The sequence below is a fragment of the Leptosomus discolor genome, chromosome 7 (genome assembly GCF_034619465.1).
Source record: "Leptosomus discolor isolate bLepDis1 chromosome 7, bLepDis1.hap2, whole genome shotgun sequence".
Taxonomy (NCBI): Eukaryota; Metazoa; Chordata; class Aves; order Leptosomiformes; family Leptosomidae; genus Leptosomus; species Leptosomus discolor.
Genome location: NC_141397.1, coordinates 34,667,925 through 34,693,689, shown reverse-complemented (window position 1 = coordinate 34,693,689; position 25,765 = coordinate 34,667,925). Strand labels below are relative to the sequence as shown.

Here is a 25,765-nt window from a genome sequence, read left to right as displayed (position 1 = left end):
GCACCGCTCTCTCTGTTGCAGAAATCACCAGATTTAGAATTTTAGGATACTGCTTGGAAATCCTCTTACTTTTCCCATCTTGATTTGAATATCAAGAATTCTAATTAGTGAATATTAGTAGGAGAGACTAATGATTAGATTGGGAAAATAAGTCTCAAATGGAATCAATGATCAAATACAAAATAAAATCTGTATTGCCAATGCTGCTAGCCTACTTCTGTAAAATTCCAGACCTAAGGTATTCATTAACTAATAATCTGTTAGTGGTTAGAAACAGGGACAGTATGTTGCAGTCCAAGATGTCTGCAAGACAGGATTTATTATGGTACCCATTGTGTATAATCTTTGAATCACGACCGAAGTAGGTATGAGCCAAGAACCTACAAGCCAAGGACATGTTCCTTGACCATACACGGTCAATTCGAGGAGTGGTCAAGACCTCCAACTCATGGATCGCCTACCCAAATTACACCACCTACCCAATAGAGAACAATAGAAAACTACGACAGAGGCTACGCGCTAATTTGCATCAGAAGCAAGAGAAGAAAAACCAATCATCGAGAGGATGAAATTAAATAGGCATTGTATAGACTGAATATGTATGAATTTAATATATAAGTATTTGTTGATTGCAATGTGCAGGCAGACATCTTTGGGAAGGATCCCATGTCCCCGGCGCACACGGTGCACATTGTTAATAAAGGACATCCCTACTTATCTAACTCTGTGTAGATAAGTTTTTCTTACCCACTGCAGATTTGCAATATGTCCAGTTTCAAGAACTAATGCCTAGAGTTAGAGGCTTAATTCTACTGAGATCATGGAGAGCTGCACGACTAGGTACCTTTCAGATGTTTCCAGCCCAAACTGAATTCAATAGCTAAGACATTTTCAGTACGCAATCCTGAAAGGAGTTCAAGCAAGTACTCCTGGCACAGCTGCAGCATTGCTATAACACAGCTTCTGCAGCACAAGCCTTCCAGGGGTATCCACCTCAGGCCCAAGCTGGAAGCCCAAGGTCTTCTGTCACGGAACAGGGAGAGCTGGACCTGCTTCTGCAGAGGAAAGGCATTTGAAGCCATTTCTCAGAGCTTAACCACCTTTGCTTTGCTGTACCTAGTAAACGCCCAAGTTAACAGAGACACACTGACCATTTCTGTCTGCATTCACTTGTACTTCACAGCTTGTATGTGCCCCTTGTGATGCAGAGTCTGATAAACAGCAAGTGATTCCTGAGTAGACATTCACCAAACTAAGCCCTACTGGCAAAAAAAAAGTGATTTCCTGCCTATTCTTAACACTTGCTTCATTCTGAACCAGAGTTTCCGTCAGCACCCAAGGTTTTCAAGGTGTCTGCTAGTAAAGGCCCGGTTGTGGAGAAACTTTGAGGCAGCTGAAAGCAGTCAACCATGGGTTGACCTGGGTGCAAACCCACATGTGTATTTAGGTGCCTAATTGTCTCTAAAATCAGGGCTTTGAGAAGTAAATACTTGTGAGGACCTGAGCCTCACAGTTCAAGTCTCATTGAATATATAGATAATGTAGTATTCAATATATAATACAGTCACCACCATGTCTTAAAATTATTTCTAAAGCGATATTTAGCCTTCATAACCGTGAGTAGAGGATACCTTTACAAATTTATGCTTAAATGTCTTACATTTACTGACCAGTTTAGTGATGAGACATGAGTAGGTCACTGCTGCTCTGTGCAAAAAAAATAGGAATTTGTTTCAAGCCTCAGAAGTTAAAATGATTTAATCCGTGAAAGACTACAAGCAGCCAAAAGAGTGAATCTTGAAATCTGTATTTTATTTTTCCTTAGGCTTTTCTAGTCAAAATCCCCAGTGAAGTCAGACAGAGAACACATTCCTACAGAAGGATCGCAGGCTTTAGCCCTGCAGAGTTCTCTACAGATTTTCCAGTGTGCCAGTCTTGTGTTAATCATCATCTGAGCAGTCTGCATGAACAGAGTGAAGTCAACATTGTACCTGAAGGAAGGAAAAAAATGAAGAAAATAAACACTGTTTACACTTTCTCCTATCAAAAGAGAAAGAGAGAAAGAGTGAGTAAAAGATATAAATATAGAAAGAGATAAAGGGGGGATCCAAGTAACAGGGAATGAAACAAAGGGAAAGAAGGAACAAGAGAAAGAGAGAATGCAAGCAAGTGAGAGAGAAAAAAGAAAAAGAATGGAAGAAAAAGAACAAAAAAGCATGAAGAGAAAAGAGAACAAAAAAGAAAGAAAAAATTAAAAAGAACAAAAGAAAACAGAAATGGATGTACAGACATACAGATTAAAAAAATAGAAAATAATGGTGTCTCTGAATCTGTGTGAGGTAACGTCACTGGAGACAGATGCCTTGAATAAGCATAGGTTCTCATCTCACTTAACATTAGTAAAAAAAATGAAGTTACTCTTAAAAATGTACTAAATTGAGCATACATAATTAAAACAAGCTTCTAATCTAGGCCATTGTTTTCTATAGTACTTGGATATGCATGAACACATTTGGTGCAGAAATCAGGAAGAGTTATACAAATACAGCTGAGGACAAGTTCTGCTTCATTTTCCAAATTACTGTGCCTAAAACACCTCTTTAGTTGCACCAGAAAATGAAATACTGTTACCACAGTGTTTACCACGTTCTCTAAATCTCACCAAGACTAATCCTGCTGCAGATACTGAAAATACATTTCCCAAAGCACAATTAGAAAGGTACTCAAGTAATTTTTTGCATCTTCGTTTTGGACTTGACTTTTAATCTATCGACAAGTCATTTAAGCCTAGCCAAGTCAATTAATTTTCTGTTCATATATGATATTGATTACACCATATAAGAAGGGTAGGGTTTACATACTGTCTGTTGGTCCTGCATTAATACTTAAACAGGAGATGAAAAAGCCAAGCTTGTACTGCTGTGATCATATGGAGTAGGATACCACAAAACAAGCAGAACAACAACAAAGAATTTGATTCACAGCCTAAAGGATGAAAAAGGTGCTGGTCATTGCAGATGATTAAACTGTTCAAGGAGGATGTTAGTCAAGCAGTAGATGAGTGCACACGGAGTTTCTGCAACAAGCTTGTTAACACCGTTACTTTTTGCACACAGGCAGTACACGTGCCGAAGCCAATAGCAAAGTACACCTTTTTTCATAGCTACAACCCAAATATATCCTGCCAAGCAAAATAAATAAATAAATAAATAAATAAATCACCCTTTCCAAAACTCAATGGCAATAAAAGCCTCACCTGAGATTTACCAATGATGTCCCAACAGCCTGGAGTGGCAAAGCACAGCGCACTGAGAGAGGGCTGCATGTCAGCCCCTGCCCAGGAGGCAGAGGAAGGATACGGCTGCAGCACATAAGGCAATCTGCCACCTTTCTCCTATCACACCAGTCACATTGACAGCCCAAACCTCACTTACCAGTGCAGTTATACAATATATTTCCATGCCTTACTTTCAAATAGTCCAGACCTGAATGAGGACAATAGAGGTGTTTTTTCACAGGGGGAAGATCGTTTCAAAATTAACACACTTAAGTGTAAAATAATCTTCCAGCAGACAGGCAAATGCTTCTGCTTGAGAGCACAGTGTTTATGAAACAGCGGGCCCTTTAGTTGCCCTGGAAACTATATTTGTAAAGGGCCACAATTTATATTGTCCCAGAGGCTTTTAACATTTGCATCAAAGCTTCAGAAGATGAGAACTGTCAGTGAGTATTTATTCACAAAAGAAGCAATCTTCACTTTAAGGTTGAGTAGTGTATTTTTTTTCCCCTGGCTGATGAGAAACGATCTTTCAAGAAGCAAACCAAAAAACACCATGAAGTTGTACTTTTGTGATGTGTTTACAGAAAGTCAAGTGTAACAGACTTAGGATGTCACACTTGCTGATCAGGGTTACACAGAGAACTTCTAACCAAATAGAAGGCAAAAAATAATAAAAGCAACACCAACAGTTTAAGCACTGTCTGCATTTTCTGTTTACCACTGTTCAGTAATGACCCTGAGGTTGCATTCAGAAACTTCCATCACTTTAGGACCTATTTTAATCACAGAGTAAAGGAGATCTCCTTAGAAAAAGCATAAAATACAGAAAGCTAAAATTAAGCTGGCAGGAAAACCTCAGTTTAGTTCAAATACTTAACTGACAAAATGCTCTTAATTTTAGAAGCAGGGAGAGCTTTATTTTTTCCAAGAACTCTGAAGAAAACCCAACCCTTCAGCTACTATCAGATGTTCACAAGTTGTACAAAACCGTGCAGAAGGAGCCCACTGTTTTCTGAACTGAGATATGGAAAAATAGTCTATGGAGGAGTCTTGATGCTCATACTCAAGCAAACCCACCACTGAAGTCACTGGGTGAATTGCTCATTCCAGCACAAATCAGAACCGTCAGAGAGATACACTTCGATTTTTCTCATTTCTGCATCAATTTCTACTCTTGAAAAGTGTAAGGAATGGAAGCTGCACCAAGATGAGTTCCTTTTTTGAGGGTCTTGCACAAGCAAAAGTTGAGCACAAGACACAGAAATTTGTATTATGGCCTGTGTAATCAAAGAAATCAGAAAAGATACCAAAAAAGAAGAGCTTCCCCTAGTCATAGAAATGCTTAGAGATAAGCTGAGGGAAAATCTTTGAGAGGTCTGTGCAAGAAGACTATGAAAACAGACAGTCAGAATGAGAAATTAAGAGTCCTCTGACTCATTTCCTTTGGGAAGGAAAAAATGAATGAGGAAAGAGAAAAAAATAGAAAGGAGGCAGGATACTTCTTTCAATAACTTTCAGAATGAATCTGCTCTATCTGTGTAGGCGATCAAATACTTCAGACTATCATTTGCAATATTCAAATGTATTATTCAAATAGCAAAATACAAGCACAGTGAAAGTGTCACAATGAAAGCAGACAAGAGAAGGGAAATGGTAATTTTTTCACAGTATTTTATAAAAGAAAGACACTTATTTTCCTCACATCATAAACTTTTTATCTATTCTTTGATCATTTTGATTTCTTCTGCTAAAGTATGCTTCAACCATGTGCTGTCAAACATACAGCTACAGGTAAAAGTCCATAATGGCAAGATTGTTCTAACTCACAATACTCGTGAAGCTGCTCTTGGGAATTACTATCGGTCAGCAATGGGTTACAGGCCAGCTTGCCTCTTCTTTTTCATTTGACTAACCACTGACTCCTTCAAGATCCCTCCCAACCTGTCCAGGTACACACATCTCACATCTACCTCTTTTGTGTTGTGGAGCACAAAGAAACCAAAATCCTCTGCAGGCAAACCAGTGTACTGCCTCCAAAAAGCTTCTTAATATTTCTTTAGAAATGACGAACAAAAGTTAAAATCATCACACTTAAGGACCATGTTTATTTTTCAGATTTCACATTGCTTGATCTTAGTTTCTTACCATCATCAGAAATAAAATACAATACGCTCTGGCATAACTCCACTCATCTTTATCGCAACATTTTATCTGGGATACAGAATTATAATGAATAGCCATTAAAATGTACAAATCATGGCTTCTTCTGAAACGTGATGGAAGCCTATTCAAAAATATATTTGTAGCTTCACTTTGCCCAAGAGATAAAAAACGAAGTGAAACAATTATGACAGTTATTGGAAAATATATAGATGAATAGCTACTCTTGGTTGTGTACATTCATGTCATTTCTTTGGGTAAACAAAATCAACCTTTCCTCTACATCTTAGGCGGTTAATAACAAAGTTACTGAGGCAAACACATTGAAAAAAAGTTTAGGTGGCTCATAAACATGCTCCATTTAACTGTAACATGAAACTCCTCACTCTTTTATGATCATCCTGCGCCAAATCATGCAGATCAGAGGAAAAGGTTCATCTCAAAGTAATTGAAAAGAAGAAAACATGACAGTATGGCTTATCCCAGAGTAAATGGAAATATTTTAAACTATTCCTTGGGGCTTTATGATGCTTAAGTCTTTACGGAATTCTTGTCCCAGACAACTGCAGCAGAATCAGGAGACTCACAATCTCTTGTGATCGATCACTGAGTTTTGGAAAACCATCTTGCTTCTCTGTTTCTAGGGTTTTTTTCTGTTCTTTGCCGTATCTAGCAGAGAACAACGGATTGCCTGTTATCTGTGCACAAGTACAGCAAGCAGCAAGTTGAGAAGCTAATCAAAGCTGACAGGTGTCAACCATATGGCATCACCATAACATCAATGGTAAATAAGACAAGCTGAATTTCAGCCTCGAATTTGGTACATAAGGTTCATGAGCAACCCTTGTTTGCTTTGTGTAACTGTTTTCTCAGCTGTAATGAGAAAACAGTTGTTGAAAAAGAAGCACCTTAAGCCAGCAGTGCTTCCCGGAGACACTACTGCAAAGTGAAACTGGTTTCAGGATATACAACTAGTGTATTTTATAGCACTGCAGCATTAATTTGTAGCAAATGCTCTTTTGTGTTTTCCATTAATTTGATGCAAGACATCTTTATTTGAATACATGCAACAACAGTACTATGCAGGGCCTCTTCCTGAAATACACTGCAAGATAAATTTAAATACATTGTGAATCTCCTTCTGCTCTTGACTGTGACTGGAAGCAGTGGTGCTGAAAAGCACAGATTATTACAGGGTATCATCTCTTCTATCAAAATTAAGGGGTTTTTTTGACTGCCCGCTTTGTAACTCTGGTATTCTGAACCAAATATAGCCAAAGTAATAGTACAAGATAGAAACTGCCCATCTTGTATGGAGATAAGCCAGTTTCTGTCCATTTTGAAAGAAATAACATATTCACATAATATTTCCACGCTAACATGAAAAGCCTAATGATTTCCCACATCAAAATCCCCTACAGTATCTTCTATATTTGGCACCAGACACCTCATTACCTGCTCCAGAACTAAGGGGTTCCATGATTCACTCCTTGAGTCCACCATACTGGTTATAAATACAAATATAAAACTTCTTTATGGTCACCGAGGCAATTTTAAAAGTTTTGGGGCATTTGAAGAGGGCACTTTGTAGGAATTCAAAATCTTTAAACAAATTTTATTTGCTTTTAGCCATTTTTAAAAGTAATTTCCTTCTTTTGGCACCATTTAACAAACCATGCCCTCTATATAAATGGCCTAAGTGGGGATCCTTGAACTATTTTTAAAGGGGTTTTGAAACATAAGGAAATAGGATTGTTGGTCCTTAACAATAAATTATGTTTGCAAATTGCTTATAATTTTTTGGCACCTATGCTGAAAGCTGTTCCAGGATCCATCAATGAAAAACATTGGTTTAGTGACTACTAAATCAAGCCAACCTTTAGCTGTATCACCTGATTTACCTGTTTTCCAAATATCCGTATCTAAATTAATGCACATAGTATTAGCTATAAAGTGAAAAGTTAGGCTGCATTTACAAAAGACGTCATCGGGCTAATGCTATTCCCACAGAAGTTCACGTAGCAGTGAGGACAACACGGCTGCAGCTACAACATAAGGACTGACAGAAAAGTAAACCAAAGCATTTCTGCCCTCTTTTTGACACTGATTGCTCCTTCCTATTCCCAGCCTCTTCACACCAGCACAGAAACCCATGCAGGTGTGAACAGGACTAGCCAACTCATCCATCTAGGAGACCATCCCACCAGGCTGGTTCTAACCTGCATTAGCTCCCTGGGCCATTCAGTGCAGGGCTTCAGCTGCGTTTGGGTGGTGAAGATGAGTAAACAGGTATGCATATCCACATCCACGGGATTACTTTTTTCAGTGGCAATAATGGCTTAAAATATGGCCTGAGAGTAAAACTAGGCCATTAATAGCTGCTTGAGAAAACCCAGAAACATCTGGCCTTTTAATTACTTGTCTAACCCTAATCACTCACCTATGAGACTTTCCTCCTACTAGGCTCTGGATATCTGATGTTCCTGAAGCCTCAACAAAGTCTAGGCACTGCCTTTCAACACTATAGAGATTTCTGATTCCTATTCAAAGGGCATTACTTGAGCATCACATGTCATCACACCCGCTAATGGTTTCCAGGTTTACTATTCAGGACATAGACAGATGATGTGATGATATCACCAGTTATCACTGGGCTTTGTTACCTCTCCTGTTATCTGACCTGTGTGTTAGCACTTTTATGCCACTTTATGATCCAGACAGAGACGAGATTTCAACAGAGAAGGCTGTATTGCCAAAATGAACCTGGCTGTGTGACAGAGTTTGTAAGCTCACACAACTAAGCTTGACTGATAGATTCCCCAAAGCGTGCCTCAGGTGGGACAGTATGGAGTGCTACCCACCCTTACCAAAGGCACAGGCACAACTGACTTAGAATGGAAGGAGTAAGCTCATAGTGCAGAAAATGAATGCAGCAGAACATGGTGCACCAAGGTGTGTCACCAAGGCTCTCCTCTCCTGAATACAAAGACTTGTGTTCCAGTTCCCTTGAGTCAGAGGAGAAAATGTATTAGCTGGAGTTCCTGTTATGTTTGCAGACATTATAGAGCTGGCACAAACATCAGTTCTGGTTTGTACATGGAGCACCCCATGCTGGAAGCATATGCTTCAGACCCCCAAGGCATCATTAACAGGCTGGTGCAAGCAGCAGCTTGCTTCCTGTCTTTGGCATTATGTTTGATTGATGCTGACAGTCTTCTGTGTCCATCAGTTTAATAAGGACTAAATTAATACATAAAATAGAAGGTGGGACCAAGCCTCTGGTGTTAATTGTTAAAAGGAAGTCTAATACCTGTTTACATCTCAGTAATTTTGTCTTGAAAAAAATTTCCTCCATTCTTCACAACACTCAGGGAATCATGTGCCAGACTAGAAACACACCCCTTGAAGAGAGGCCAGGAGAGGTGTAAGACACGAAGCATTATACCTACTGGACAAAGACTGAGAAAGCTAACTGGATCCTGTTTATCCTATGGCAATCCTTTGCCACGTGAAACTCCTCAGAGGAACTTAACCCAGAAACTGCTCAGTCTATAGACTGATAATACCAATCAACATCTACAGTTGTTGATTATATTACATCTAGGTATAAAATGCAGTGATGTTGTATTACAACTAGGCCACCAGTAGACCTTTGACATCTACACTGATCCCAAGAAGCTTTCCAACAGGAGATAGTTTAACCAACTCTGAAAACAACTGTGAGATTTCTAGATGCTAGAGAGAGAAATATTTCTCCTGAGGATGAGTAACCTGACCCCTAATGGTTTTCCCTTCTTTAGCTACTCCAAGACAGTGTGCTGCATGCCAGCTTTTGAACTACTGTACCCGGTAGTTCCCAGATGACTTAAGAATTCCTTACAGCAAAAAACCCACACCCTCAAAACACTTTGCATTCACTGCAGTATGCCACAGAATGCGCTCACGCTTAGCCAGTGTCTACTTACATCTTGCACTGCTGTCATCTGCTGACAAGTCAAAGCCCTCGGCTCTCTCTTGGGACTGATTTAGGGTCAATACGACTTTTGCCACAGTAAGAATCATGGTATTTACCCAATATGTAAAAAGTCAAACACAGCAGTAGACTCTGTAATACCCTGGAAGGATGTTTTCCTCACACTTTGTTGTTACACATGTTCATACCACTGATGCAGAGGTCCTGTGAATTTTCAGTACAATTCCATGTAAGACATACATATTCCCTCATAAACAATCTTAGCAGAACAACATTCGTGTTTGCCCACAGGCTAAGAAAACAACTTCAAGTTTTCTGGGCTTGCTGAGTTACCAACGGTGATGCTATATAAAAAACTCGTATTTGCAAACATCTCAGAAAATGGACTATTGGCATCAGTCTTTCTTAGATGTTTTGGTAGGTCTTCAAAATCTCTTGACATAGTAAAGAAACTTGAACTTTAGCAAGCTATATTTGAACTGTGACTCTAAAGAAGAAAAGACCTTTCCCTCATACAGCTCCACTCTTGAATCCCTTAGTTGCTATACAGAAAAATACATATAGAACTCTTTTCCAAGGTTTGTACCATTGAATAAAACCATCTACATTTAGGACTGTGCACCATAAGATTGATGTAACTCAGCGGTGCATTATATATCAGGTTTAAGATTACTTTTTTTTTTTTTAATTACAACTTCATAAAAAGGTTTTCCACTGTCTTGTACAAAGCAGTTTTAAGTCTTTTGATTTTTCAGTCTTTTTTTATGAGTGGAATGGCAGCAACTATCATACGCAAGAGGAATGAAGCCAAGATAGCACCAGATATCTCCCTGTGAAGGGAATTTCTTTGAGAATGTTAGATAATGGACTATATGCATGTAAAATCCTTACCTTTACAGAGGATCAGCAACTCCAAGTAAACTTCAAAAGACAACTTTAGGGGCATGTAAGACATTTTGTAAGAAAGACAGTTTCTCCCTAGTTTAGGTATTGTATTTTTTTGCCCAAGAGAAGGAAAAATCATTACAATCAGCAGCCAAGCTCAGTTCTTCAGTACACAATTGTGCTGGAGAAAGGGGGCTTTTGCAGATGATACCATAGAGATTTAAGACTAAGGTTCATGAGTGCAGCATTGCTAACTGAGAAGATAGATGAAGTCCTGGGACTGAATGTTGTGCACCCTTAGGGAAATTAGAAAAGATCAACCTCCTTTCTACAGTCATTCCCATCCCAGGAGAATGCTCCCTCTTTTGTATCTGGTTGATGTTCACTTTTGGGGGAAGTTTCACAGAGGTCACCGCACCAAGAACTGCAGTAGTCAGCACTAAGCTGACAGGGACTGGTTCCACAAAAGCAGCAACAGGAAAAGAAAAAAAAAAGCAAGTAAGCACAATGTAGGGTTTGGGTTTTTTTTTTTTAATTATTAGGTCCTCTGATGATAAATTAGCAATGCTGCAGAAATACCAGTTAAGGATAGGGAACAATTTGTAGCTTTGAAAGTGGTCATTGCCCATTTCACTACTTCTGTTCGTCCTAACTGTAAAATGCCAACTGTAAAATTTTTTAGCATATTCTCCTAAGACTCAAGAGTAAGAAAGGTGCATTTTTCATGTCCCTTGCCCATAGGCAGGCTAAGAAAATCCTATAGCTTACCCTATACATTGCCCCCCGAATAAATATATTAACTACATATAAGATTTGCAATGAATAGTCAGCGAGTATTCAGGAACTCATTCACGACTTCCTTAATGTTTCTGTCAGATATCAAATAACGCTTAGAAATAACGCTGTTGAGATCAAAAAGCCATGTCAAACAATTTTATCAATCACCCCCTTCTAGATTTCAAATTTAGCAATAGCAATGGAACTGATTAACAGCCCAGCAAATGAAGCTTGCTCTCTCCTCTTAAACATCACCATCCTTTTCAGTGAAGGACATTCCAGAAGCTGTTATAAGAAGAGCATGCACTTGCAGTTAGAAAAGCACATTACCCTCCTACCAAAGCTGTTTCAGCCGCTGTGTTAATATTAACCGATATTGTTAAGTGCTGTTTAGAACAGGAATCGCCTCTTGTCTTGGTTTGAAAGACAGGTGTCTGCTGAGGAAGGCAGGAGCCTCCCTTGAAACGGAAAATACAACCCCCTTCCCTCCAAATTATTATAATTTTGAAATTAAGGGGCCTTCAGGCAAAGATATGGGGAATAGGAGTATAGGAGTAACAGTTCTTTACATATATATATATATATATATATATATACATATATATATATATAACACAAGGCAGACTAAAAAAAAAAACCCACAAACCTACTGGTTTACACTGACAGAGTCAGGAATACAACCTGACACCCTGTTAGGGTGGCAGTAGCAGTCCAATAAGATGGTGGCTGCAGTCCTCCTGAAGCGATGGATGTAGTTCTGTTGAAGCAGCGATCTTGTAAAAGGGTCTGGTCTTCCTCCGAAGGTCCAGTGGTAGGTAGGTAGCTCTTGTCCTCTGGAACTCCAGTGGGGGGGAAAAACTCCTCTGGGAATCCAGTGGAAGAAGGCTGCTAGGGTGTTCGAGATCTCAGTTTTTATTTGGCATGGACTGCTTGGCTCCTTCCCCTCGGGCGGAGCATCTCACAATGGGATGGCGAGTTGTGAGGCAGTTCCTTGCTGGGCCATTAACAGAAGATAGTCCAGAGGGGGGAGGCAGGGAGCACCGCCCCACCTGGTCTTAACCGCTCATGAAGATGGTAATAGAATACTTTTTTTGGGCACATCTTACACTGTAACCTAGGACACCTCTTCAGGCTGTGGTCTCTTCAAAGCAAAAAATCACACTAATCGTTTTAACAGTGCAAGCGAGAAGAAATGGACTATTGATAAAGCAGTTTATTTTGACTAATAGATGAGGCAAATTAACTCGGCTGCAATCTCCTCAATCTACTGCTGCCTAAAATAGGTAGAAGACTGCACGGAGAAAGCCAAATAAGATAATGCACACTTTCCATCTGGGGGAACTCAAGCAGCTATCATTCTCCAGAGTCATCTACATAACTGGGAGTGAGAAGAGGAAACTCACATAGTGAACACAGAGAAAACACTCAGGTTGTTTCTCTGTCTTGCAAAGCATCATTATTCCTCATATTTCAAAGTGTAGATGAATGACAGATAGCGCATTCATCACAGATAACCCAACCATGGACTTAAAAACTAGGCTGCTTCAACTCTCACAGCCCTGCTACAGCCAATTTGCATTAAACCAGCCTGGATCAGCAGAGACATCAGCACAATGGTTGCATAGCCCCATACCAGGAATCACACAGGACATCCGTGAGGGGTCATCCCCGATTTCCAGAGCATAGCATCTAAGCTCTGCGACCCATAATCCCAGCAGTGACCAGAGACAACCTGCAACAGCGGGAATTTGATCCTGATACAGTTTCTCTCTCTCAGGGGCCTGTTTGCCCATAAGGAGAGGTTCCTTTCCACTGCCACTATTACTTTTGTGTCATGAGGTAAACAAACAGATCTTGACTTTCTACATAGTTCACATTTAAACCGCATGCCCTTTCAGTTAAATCATTCTGGGATGACATTATTAGAGGCAAGAAGAATTTTTGGCACATTGTGTAAAGCCCTGTGAGATGTTTTTTGGTGTTTAAAAGTGAAATGAGGCTCAGGCCTATATCCTTCACCTTCAGATGAACATTGATCAATTTACCTTAAAGCTTCATTTTGCCACACTGTATTTTATACAGATTAACTCAAACTCTGTACAGAAAGAAAGGTATTCGTTACTTAGAAGGCACAGACCTATTCTCAACTCCGTATGAATAAATTTCACAAGTTCTGCTCAAGCACAATATTCTTTTTCAGGCTGCTGATCCTTCAAATTAAGGATATATTTTATGTAAATCTCTTTTACAACTGTGTTTATTAGTGTTATTTCATTTCCTAATTTTGTGTGGGTGGATAATTAATTTCACCTTCTAAGAAAGAATCATAAGCAGATTTATGAAAATCAACAAATGTTTCTCTGCTATTGTAGTGTATTAATGAGCAACCTAAAGAAAAAAATCTGTCAGGTTGGCTACAAGCACCCCTTAATTTTATGTGCTAACCACTATAGAGAACAGTTAATTATGTTTACTTCTACAGAATTGTATAGCAGGATGCACAACCACTTGTTACTGAATCCAGTAATGAACACCTTGCTGCAGAACGAACAGCTGAAAGGAGGTGTTATAGTAGAATATTGTTCTATAAAATTGTTCATATTAGCCACACTTAAATGATTTCTTCCAACACACATCTCTGGGTAGCAAAGGATTTCTGTAGTTCCTGCACCTCAACTAAAGAAATTAACTATATTTCTTACAGCTTTGTCGCACTATTGCCTGCCTTAGAGCCACGCTAGTTCCACGTTTCTGGGATTTCTCACTGTTTCAAATTCTGCTGGAGAAAACAGCTTTCCTGTATATACAATGTGTTTGGTGAATTTATTTCTTTCAGGAACCAGCTGATGTGGAAAGTTCACACAGAATAAATATACCTGTATTATATTAATGTACACTTATATGAATTAAAATTTGCATTATATTAACCTGCATTGAATGAAGTGCTTTGCCCAGATTACACTCGAGTATATGCAGTGTAATGCTACTGTCTTTGGTTATTCCAAATACAGAACAAACAGATGGACAGAGTAGTAACTATGTTGTTTCCTCAAATTCCTCCAGGTATGTACCTTAAAAATTTGAAGCAAAGCCAATTTCTTCCATGAAAAGTTTCCCAGCGGAAGAAAGTAAGAAAGGAAATCACATACTGCAGAAATTTTAGAACAGAACATAAGGGTTACATTACACTCTTTGATGGTCTCTCAGACTCCTCCATCACAGCAAGCCAAAGACAGAGCTCAGCCCCAAAGCTCGAACCAGCCTCTTCTGCTTGCACTGCTGCCTCCCCTTCACAGCAGCAAGGGTCTTGCAGGAGCTAATACTGCCTGACTGAATTCTTCCTGTCAGCAGTGTTCAAGAGTTCAACCATGAACTTCTTAAGTCCTCATGAAATTGTGTTATAACACGTTATGAATTAATCAGAACATGAAACCTGTATGAAACCTTTGCCGCACTCATTAAAGACTTCCTAACAATTATTCCATATTGGCATAACCAAGAGCTTATAAGCAATAAGGAACGATGCTGTTCTGGCTCATCTCCCTCTTTCCATACACGCCATCCGCATTTAGTTAATGTTTTGTACTACTTTATTCCTGTAGGGAAGACAAGAGTATATGGCCTCTTGAATCTAAGAAAGTACAAGACAATAACTAACCTTGATAGACAGAAAACATTATTTTATGTTAGATGATGTTTTCTGAAATGGCAACAACAGAATTCAGCATGTAAGAATGCAAGGTATCTAAACTGACAGAATGAGATAAGAAAAAACTAGAAAGAAAACTTCTGCTCTAGTTAGTAAGGGCCGTACAGTATAGAACATAGACATACAGACATTCAGGGCTGTGTTTAAAGCAGAGGAAAAGAAATTGAAACCTGCACTAGCTAGATGTTCTGTCTATCAAGGCACTGCACTATAATAATAACTGGGGAAAACAAGAGGGAAAAAAAAAAAGTTTGAATCCACAGGAAATGGTAGGTGACATCACGGACAGTTACTCCCTATTCTTGAAATTTTTTCATATGATTTTAGCACTGAATATATCCCAAATTACATATTCAGAACTGAAAGAAAAAGAAAAAGAGAAAGGAAATGGGAAAGAAAAAGAAAAAAGAAAAAAGAAAAAGAAAGAGAAAAAAGAAAAAGAAAGAGAGAGAAAAAGAAAAAGAGAAAAGAAAAAGAAAAAGAAAAAGAAAAAGAAAAAGAAAAAGAAAAAGAAAAAGAAAAAGAAAAAGAAAAAGAAAAAGAAAAAGAAAAAGAAAAAGAAAAAGGAAAAGAAAAAGGAAAGAAAAAGGAAAAGGAAAAGGGAAAAAGAAGAAAGAAAAAAAGAAAAAGAAGAAAGAAAGAAAGAAAAGAAAGGAAGAAAGAAAGAAAGAAAGAAAGAAGAAAGAAAGAAAGAAAGAAAGAAAGAAAGAAAGAAAGAAAGAAAGAAAGAAAGAAAGAAAGAAAGAAAGAAAGAAAGAAAGAAAGAAAGAAAGAAAGAAAGAAAGAAAGAAAGAAAGAAAGAAAGAAAGAAAGAAAGAAAGAAAGAAAGAAAGAAAAAGAAAGGAAAGAAAGAAAGTGAGAAAAGAAAAGGCAGGCAGGAAGGCAGGAAGGCAGGAAGGAAGGAAGGAAGGAAGGAAGGAAAGGAAGGAAGGAAGGAAGGAATAGAAACCACCAATAACTTAGCCCATAGAAGCCTCAAAGATCTTTAAAGACAAATTGGGAGCCCCTGAGCTTGGAGCTGCACAAACACATATCAAAACTGCTTTTTCACACAGTAAGCATGTAAATTCGATACAGCTCCTAATTACTAACATTATTACGTGCAATGTTTTGCTATTAACCAGGGTCTAGACAATAAAATTTTACCATTTTGCAATGAAGCCACCATTTGGCCCACTTTGCTAGTATTAAAATGAAAGCAACAATAAGACACATGGAGACAGTCTAAACCACAGACATATTAACAACCATACAGCCTGCTGCAACCATACAGCCCTGTAATACTGTATTGCATTGCTATTACTGTATTTCCATGGCTGTACAGAAAGCCATAAGCTTTGCACTGATTTTGCAAGACCACTGGACTGAGCCATGTCAGGCTTGCTCTGGGCTACAAGTCTAGCTTCTCAGGCCACACCTTTTTTTTTGACCTCTCTGCACTTTGTCTTACCTGGTTTAAACATAACAGCATTTTTTTTTTTCTCATTGACCAGATGTCTGTAGCTTATTTGTGTTACTTTTGCTTATCTTTGTATGCTAGCACAACAGTTTTATGACCACAACACAACGATGTAGCACGCAGAAATATAGACCTATGGAAACATAACAGATCCTTGAGAAGTGGAGATACAGGAGATGGTGTAGAGGAGTACAGGTGTGGGACTGCAAAAGATAGGGCATAGGCTTGGTATTGAAGACAACACCCATAGCTCTAAAAAAGACTCACTAACGGTCAGTTAAAGAAATGCAGACCTGAAGCTGGACAAAACTGGGATTAGGCGTAAGAAAGAGAACAAAGGACAAGTATCTAACATACTTAAAAGGAACCATATATAGTAAATTTGGATGCAACATGGAGCTATAGACCAATAAAGAAAGAGAAACGCATGTTAGCAAACTTATAAAAATGTCCCCAGGTGTGCCCTACAGCAAAGAAGAAGAAACCATTAACATGAACATCCCCTTCCTTCCAGTGAAGGACTCCAGATGCTGCCAGCACAGGTAATGTCACCAGCAGAATGAAGCCACCAACCTCAACACTTGGAGAAGCAGGGGAAGGGTGAACACGACATCGAGGAAAGAGGGTAGAAAACTAAGTGAGTGTATAATGATGTTAGCTGCTTTATTATTATTAAAACATTTTCTGCATAGAAGCCCTATTTTTCTTTGGTAATAATGGGATCTAGTCTATTAATGATTCTTTGATTAGCTGGTTAAGAATTCAATCACACTAAAAAAAAACATGAAGTCCTAGCTTTATATAAGATGCATCTCCTCTTTGTCCATAAACAAGACTTTCAGCATGTCAAGACTAAGACATGTTAAGAGGTCTTTGACAAGTCAGTCAGAGTTCATCCCTCAGCAAATTCAATGTACATTTCCCTGGGAAGTTTTTTCCAAACGAAAAGTACAGAATGGGAGAGGAAGAGGTGGAGCCAAGGAGAAAGTCTGTCCTTTTGGCACATATTTGTTCACCGAACTACTTAATAGGCATCTGGTCCATCATGGGACCCACAGGTGCATATACAAACAGTAACACGCCAGCCACAGGTGTCCATACAAAGGTCGTATGACAAATCATTGTAAAGAACCGCTACCAAAAAAATCAAATACTTACAAAATTTTGACTATGGTGACATTCATTGGAGGGAAGTTGCATTTCCCCAGGCTGGAGAAAAACAACTAAACCTATCCGCTAAAGTATTTGTAATTTACCATTTCTCCAAGTCTGTATGATTCTTGCCAGTTTCCCAAAGGCTTCTTTTTTCTCAAGCATGCAGAACCATTAACTTGCTGTTATTGTTTGGAAACCCATGAAGAGCAGCAGTGTCAGCAGTCTGCAAACTCAGGAAGCTGAAAGCATATTAATCTCTATGTGGAAAAAAGACACTGAGCTTTACATTAGACAGAAAATCCTATACTTCAGCCCCTAGATCTAAGGACTGTGGTAAATATCTGGCAATCCCCATGCCACAAATAAACATTAAAATCCCATTTTAACTAGGAAAAAAAAAAAAGTTTTACCAATCTTTTAATATGGACTAAATGTGAACTTAGAGTTACACACAGATACTGAGAATCTCCAAGAGCAGTGTTCCCTATCTATGGAAAGACAGGAAAACAAGTGAATTCAAACAGCTTATTAGAGTATAAATACGTTTGCAATACTAGAGATATTCTTGATACTAATATTTGAAAAGCACCACAGACAATGAACTAGTACTGTCCCTCAGCAGTACTTTATATGCATGAAGGAGAAAATCTGAGCTTCACACCAAATAATAATAACAATGGAGCTAAGCTGTCTTTGATTTGCAGCCCTTTTTATTAGGCTGCTAGACTCTACCTTCTGTGTGAGAGACAAAGGTGTGGAGATTAACAGTTCTGTCAGTGATGTGTTCATTAATTACATTTTAAACACTGGCAGAAATAAGATTAACTTTGGCTTCATAACGGTAATTCCTTGTGATATTCCAGACTACTATCACACTAATCTGGAAAGAGTTAAGATAAAGTAACATTGTAAGTATTGAATAAATTATTTTAAATAACTGTTACCAGTTTCCTACACATTATCCTTTTCATAGTCTACTCATTCCCCACTACAATTTTGGTATTTGCTGAATCAATAAAAATGCTAATCATACAAATAAATAAATGCATACTTAAAACTAGTTTTAAATACAGCCAGAAAAATACTACAACATTTATTTCACCGCACTGCTGAAAAATAATATTTTTTTTTTCACTAGTTTATGATAGCACCTTTCTTTCTTCTGCTCTTTGTTGCTCATGTTGGAGCTTTGGTTTTCACAAAAGATTTTCCCTTTCATGAAGAGCTCTGTGATGTGTGAGGGTACTTTGTTGATGCATTATTTGCTTGTGAATTTTCTGGAAATAAGCATGCATTTTTTAAAAAAAACAAGGGGACAAAAATATTTAGAGGGACAAAAAAAGTTATTCAGCAGTAAGTGGTGAAACGGTGCATGTGCCACCACTCAGTAATTTCTGTCAGCAGCCTTTGCCTTCCTCATCCCATCTGGCCTTCATGTCTCTAACACCCACTCTCTGCATCAGGACAAAAATGAGACTGAGCTCCTTGAGGCAGGGCTCTGTATTTCTGTAACTGCTCTGAAACACCTAACATACATCTGGAAGCTGTAGGGGGGAAAGAAAACACAACAACAACAACAACAAAAAACCACTAGAGTCCAAGCTGTTAAAACTTCCATTTGTAGGATCAGTCACCTGTGGATACCTTGTCACATTATATGGCACGAGCACTTTGTTCTGTGGCTCCAAAGGAAGTGAAAAAGTCCAACTAACATGACCACTCTGCTATTGGTTATAGACACTATTGACATCCTTATCACAGTGTCAAATAGGACAGGCAAAACCAGCTGTGAAGTCGGCATGCCTTTTGCCAACAACTTACTCCAAATGGAGTCAAGGTTGCCCACAAGTACTTTGTATTTTTAATACTCCACTTATTTATATATATATGTATTATCTATTACTGCATATCTCTTACGAAATAAGCAGGACAGATTAGCAGATGGAAATCTTTCATTTGATGAAAAACCAGCTACTGAGTGGAAAGATGAAGCTCAAGCTCTGCCACATTACTCCCCCACCTCTCTCTGCACTTAGAATCCTTCTCTCTTGCTTTTGAACATACTTGTGTCTCAACTCTGACACGACACAACATGACATGACACAACACAACACAACACGACATCTAATGGTGGAGAGAGACAGAAGAAACAAGTCCTGTGATCTCCACAGATGACCTGCAGACGACACCGTGCTGTCAGAAAACTACCCCTTGCAAGCTAAATGTGCTTTCCTGTGCACACCTCATCACCAACTTCTCCCATGATGAGCTGATCTCTTGATTTTAATATGCTGAAGTGTTTGTACTTTTGTACGAATGCAAATTTTAAGCACACTATGGGACCACTCAGGGTCTGATTCAGCACTATGGAAGTCAGTAAGGCTTCTGGCATTCAAAGATTTTCCTCAGATACCACGGAATAGAAGATGTGCATCCAAAAGCCCACTTCAGAACCCCTTCACGGGGCTATGCCCAAATAGAACGACATGAATTGCTTGGTCTTGCTGACGCCTTGTCAGTTTAACTTCAATGGAAGTCACCAGATCTGTGTGCTCTTAAAACTCAGGCTAAATGAAAACAAAACTGGTCCTCTGTCTGAATCACCCAAAAATCAAAGGCTTCTTTGCCAGAACACTGGCCTCAGTGGTTGCTACAGGTGCTTCTGCATTTCCGGATACAGCAGGTTTCTATTTAAAGATTTAAATTCACCTGATCGCTTGGTGCTAGGGGGCAAGGGGTTGGGAGGAGGAAGAGAGCCATTCACGCTATTGCAGCTCTGCATAGAGCAGTCGTGCTTCCCTGAGAGGCCGACTGCACGCTGTGTCTGCAAGCACTGGGATGGCCATGATTATATCCAGGGGCTGTGAAGCAGATCCAGACTGCGAGCCAGCATCCATTCCAGCCTTTACGACAAAGGCTGAGCTACTCCCGGGCTAGTCTGAGGCCAGGCAAACAAAATTAAGTTGATGCGGGCTTTACATGGCTTTAAATTTCCAACTATTGGGAAATTGTTCTTTGGAAAAGAAAAAGCAACTTTTCTCTAAGGGAAGAGTCCCTTCCATAGACAGAGACAGTCTTCAAATCGGAAGACTTTTTGCTTGCAAGGTATGCGACAAACGAACGTGCATTTCCATGCGACACAAGTTCACAGACCAGTTATTTTGCTTGACTCAGAGCTGATTTCTGCCTCCTGTTATCAACAAAGCATACTGCTCTGGGGACTGCATACAAATTACCAAAATTACTTTGGTGGGGGGAAGAGGGCGACGAAGAAGAAACATACCTGTGTTACATCAGCCACTCATCAACTATTTCTATGTATTTTTAAGCCAGTTTCTTGCTGGTTCAATTAACTGAGTTATACCAGTGTGAAGAGAGAGAGTTAGTTTTCCTTTCTTCAAAACGTTTCCCATTCAAGTCCCTGGTTAGATAATTTAGTGAGCAGACGTTATTGTCAGCTTTTTTATGTTGTTTGTCTAGAACAGCAGGTGCCACACTGAGCTGCAATTTGGCATCAAGGAAAATCTGCCTCTGTGTTGGGGCAGCCAGGATAGCCTGGATTCCCATCAGGACTAATTGGTGCTCCAGTAAAAAGAGCTATCTACAGCCCTACTCAAAGGGAAATATTCTAGTGGTTTTAGCACTCTTTTGGATGCTTTTAAGGAAGGCTCCTCTCAGTGCTCCTGCATTTCATCAGCTCTCCATCTCATGGAAACTCTAAATCATGCATTTAAAAATAGACCATCAGATTATCTGGGTAAATCATAAAGCTCAGCTTATCTCTCTCTTCCCCTTCAAAATATACAATTTATTTTGTCCATCAGCTCAGCAGCATGAAGCCATGAATAATCCTGTTTGTCTCAATAACCCCACTCTTTTGATTGTCCCTGTGTATCTCCATTATGTGCATGTATGTCACACTGGGGCGCGTGTGTCTGCATGAGCATGTGAGGATGAAGAAGGAATTCGCAGTTCTGGGCACAAAGGTGTACAAATCTGTTTATGGCATCATTTATGCCCATGCCAATCGTGTGCATTCCAGCATCCCAACACAGCCTTACACAGCTATGGAGAATAATACCAGGATTCAACAGAAGTAATGCACTAAGTACTTCAATTATACATTAAATTGTTGTTTAACACCAATCTAGACCCCAGAACCCGTGTGCTTCCCCTGTGGGCAGACAGAATCAATGCAACGTGAGGACACCAACATTTCTCAATTTCTCTTTCCCAGTGGTTCAGAGGCACCACATAACGCAGCCTTAAGCAGCAAATCCCGACTCCCTGCCCCAGTGTTTCCCCAACGAGCATCTCCTCATCCTCCTTCCCCCACCAGTGCGGCCCATCAGGCCACGGGAGCCGGAGAAAGCCCTGCAGGGCTATAAATAGATACTCGGGGCGGGGGGAAGAGTGCAGCAGCACGTTTCCAAAGATGCTCTTGCTGCAGATGGGGGTTTTGCTGGATTAATTCAGAGGGGAAAGGGAACCTCTAGGAAGTTGATTACCGTAGCAGGTGATGTCGGTAGAGAGGGGGCAGCAGCCGCCCTGGGGGAACTGAAGGGGGGAACACCTCGCTTGCTGGGAGAACAGCGAGCTGGGGGGTCCCCCTTTGGGTGTCCCATCTATTTCAGATCGTTTCTGCAGAGCCCCCCCGCCCCTCCCGGGCTTAAAATGGGCTGTGGGCACGAAGGGTCCAGGGCTGAGAGGGACAGCGAGGACATGGCTCGGGGGAAGTGTTCCCGGCTTATCGCCCACACCAAGCTCGCAGGGAGCCCAGCGGCGCTACGTCCGCGACCCGGACCGCACCGACCGCGCCTGCCCCGGCGCCCACCCGGCAGCGCTGCCGCCCCTGCCCCCTCCCCGGTTCTCCTTCGAGAGACAAAGCCGAGCGGTCCCGTCTCCGACGAGCCGCCCCGTCCTGCCGTGTGTGTTTGTGTCCCCCGCCGCCACCGGGAAACTTTCGGCAACTACAGGCACCGCCCGAAGCCCAGCTGCGCGCTCGCCCCTTCCCGCCGGGGACACCCCGGGCGCTCCCGGCTCGCCCCCCGGCTGGCTGCGGGGGGAAGGCCGGCAGCCGCCGCCGCTCCCCCGGGGCGCGCTCCGCGCCGCTTCCCAGCCCGCCCGCCCGCCAGGCAGGCACGGCGCGGCTGTGCGGTGCTGCAGCGCCCGGCCCGGCCCGGCCCGGCCCGGCCCTCGCTCACCGTCCTCCAGAGCCGCTGCCGCTTGGCACTGACGGAGGTGGCGGTGACGATGAGGTGGGAGACGGACACCACCAGCCCGAAAAGGATGGCCAGCAGGGTCCGGACGGGCAGCAGCGAGTAGGAGACGAAGGTGACCAGCATGAGCTGCCACATGCCCTGCTCGGGGGCGCTGGGGGGCTCCATGCCGTAGGCGCCGAGCGAGAAGGGGCAGCAGAGGAAGGAGAAAGTGAAGCTGAAGAGCAGGGTGAGCTTGACGATCTGCTGCAGCTGGGTGACCTGTAGGTACTTGACATTGGTGACGATGAAGAGGGAGAGGAAGATGATGCAGTGCACCGGGTGAGAGCCTTTGGAGATGGTCAGGCTGGGGCCGGAGAGGAGCTCCAGCAGGGCCAGGCTGGCTGTGAGCACGATGAGGACGGCCAGCGCCTTGAGGGTGGACGTCTGCTCTAGCTTCAGGTTGTAGCTCTGGAAGAGAGCCTCCAGCTCCTTGCAGTCAAACTCGTCCTCGCAGGCGATGGCATCCAGCAGCAGCAAGGGAGGGGGGTCCCCCAGCCCGGCTCCCGCTCCCGCCGCCGCGGCAGCCGGCGGGGAGCAGCAGCAGTGGCAGCACTTCTTCCTCTTGGTCTTGACTTTCTGAAACGGTATTTCCTCCATGTCAGTGCCATTCATAAACCCCGGGGAAGAAATGCTCCTCCTGGTGTCCCCCGCTGCCGCTCCTCCGCCTCGCCGCTCATAAAAGAGAGGGGGGCTGCGCGCAGGAGCCGCGGCCGCCCGCCCGCCGGCAGCCCCCGCCGCCGCAGCTCCGCGGACGCGGGCACCGGGCGCAGCCCGCCCAGCCGCCGGCCGCAACCCGCGGCGCCGGCGAACGCCCCCCCCCTCCCCCCCCCCCCCGCCGCTGCCACCAAGGAATCGGGGATGGCTGGGACGGCGGGCGGAGAGCCTCACTCGTGCGAATGTGCCAACCTTCCTGCCTGCTGTCTCTCTGTCTCCCCTCCACCCTCCTCCTCCTCCACCGCCTCCTCCTCCTCCCCTGGTGCTCCAGGGATGTTAATCTCCTAATGGCACCAAAACACCGTCCAAAGGTTTGAAATCGAGCGGAGAGAGGGGTGGGTGGGAGCGGGGAGGAGGGGAGTGGGGGGAAAGGCAACAGGCGGGTCTCCCTTCAGGCACCGCTATCTGGGGGAGCGGGAGGCAAATGGGCGCCCGGGCAGTGGGAAACGTTAAAAATAAAAAAATACCAAAAAAAAAAAAAAAAAGGAAAAAAAAAAATGAAGCCCAGCCCCCTGGGGAAAGTGGGACAGAGGGGCCGGAGAGGAGGCGGGAGGCAGGGCAATCCCCTGCCCGCGTCCGACAGCAGCTCACGGGGGCTGGGGAGCGGGAGGCGCCTACGCGCAGTGCCCTGAGCCCCGCGCAACGCCCCGCGCAACGCCCCGCGCAGCGCCCCGGGCCCTCCGTCCTGCGGCTCCGCCGGGCTGCGGCCGGTGTCCTCCCGCCCTGCGCTGCCCGCCCGCCTTGGCCTCTCTTTCAGTCGGTATGATCGTACACGGTCTCGATACAAACGCAGAGGAACGCACGTGAATACGCGCACATAGGTGAATACATATACATTAATATGGGTGAATCCCACTTCCTTTGAGAAATAAAGTCTTCTCTGCCAGAATAAACATGCTGATGTTGCTCGGTTTTGCCTCCTAGACTCAGGAGCAGCTGGAAAAAAGTGCATGAGAACAATGCCAAGAAAACACGTTTCGGTATGCACTTCTGCCTGCCTGGGAGAACAAATCAGGCAGTGGCTGTGGAGGGCTGCTCCTGCGACAGAAGTCAATCATCATCCCCCACAAAATTCCACTCAGTGCCTCATCGACAGCTCGAGTTGGGAGCCTGTGTAGTGTTTTTGAAAAAAAAAAACCTTCCAGTTCTGCCTATAATGCTGCTGCCACGTACCGCTATTACCGAGTTGCCACCAAAGCAGACAACACAATATTCTTTTCTATAACCATTACATCTAGTTTGGGGATTTTGAGACCGACGTCAAACTCACCAAAGGCTAAGGAAAAGACTCTGATGTTTCTTTTGGCTTTGGATCAAGCATTTGTAACAATCGGGGCTAGGAAAACGTCAAAATGGAAGACTCTAATAGATTATAAACTTGGCTTTTCAAAGGTAGTGTAGGAATACTTTCCAGAATCAAAGCAGAATCCTACTATCATGGGTGTGCTGAAGATCTAATCACTTAATCTAATCACTTATTTTTGTGTCAGTATGGTCAGATTCTGGTTCTGGATTTTGGCTGAACAGCCTTAAGATTGACAGCAAGGAGGGATTCTTTGAGAGTCATTACAGCCGTGAATGGTGCTGATACTTCACTTCCGGATAGTAAAATAGCTTTAAAAAAAATCTCTGATAGATGATCTAAAGTGACATAGGTTTTTTTTGTATTAATATGTTAGTGTTTTATGTTAGTCTTAGACCTCCAGTCTCAGTATGCAGTCGTTCTTTTGAACCTGCACGGATCTCATTAGGAAAAGGGAATGAAATAACTTGCTGGAGTTTGTGTGTCATGGTTTCAAAATATTTCACACTTGCAACAAGGACTGTTACTCTGTGTTCATCTGACGCCACTGATAGTGGTTTCCTAGACTGTGACTTAGTCCCTCGAACACTGCCAAACTGTAAAAATAGCTGGTATTTAGATTTCTATAACTTCCTTCAGGAAGAAAATAAAGGGGTTGGATTTGCTGGCCTGAGTGCTGGAAACAGGAAGAGATGTTTAGCTGAAATTAAATTAAATCTAACAAAAAAAGGCTTCCTTTGTTTTGAGTACCTCTAGTGTGTTTAGAAAGGTGATAATATTCATCTCCTTGTCCACTTTGGTGCATAAATTCACTTCAGTCACACATACATTAGACAAATACACACTGTTTCATTTTCACCTGTCCTCAGCTTTCTTCTGAGCTCATATATCCTGAGGGATAAATTAATATTTCACATCTCACACTGCATAAGAAGTGGCACCTAGCTGCCTAGCCTGAGGAACAACCCACTGAAAAAGCTGTCATGCTAGCCGTTGTCATTGCTTTCTTCTGGCTCTCAGTTTGCTGCTCGGAAAACGGAAGGTGAGTAATTCCCTACAAGGCACCCTGTGGTTCAAGTGATTTTCCTG

The 25,765-nt window shown here is 42.0% G+C and overlaps 1 protein-coding gene across 1 annotated transcript in view; it reads right to left on the bottom strand.

Moving 5' to 3' along the window:
• Positions 1-23,271, bottom strand: part of ADCY1 (adenylate cyclase 1) — a 179,614-nt gene extending 156,343 nt beyond the window's left edge. Inside the window, exon 1 of the mRNA XM_086468155.1 lies at positions 22,603-23,271. Within this exon, the coding sequence (XP_086324281.1) occupies positions 22,603-23,271 (669 nt within the window). The remainder of the gene's footprint in view (positions 1-22,602) is intronic.
• Positions 23,272-25,765: the final 2,494 nt, after the last annotated feature.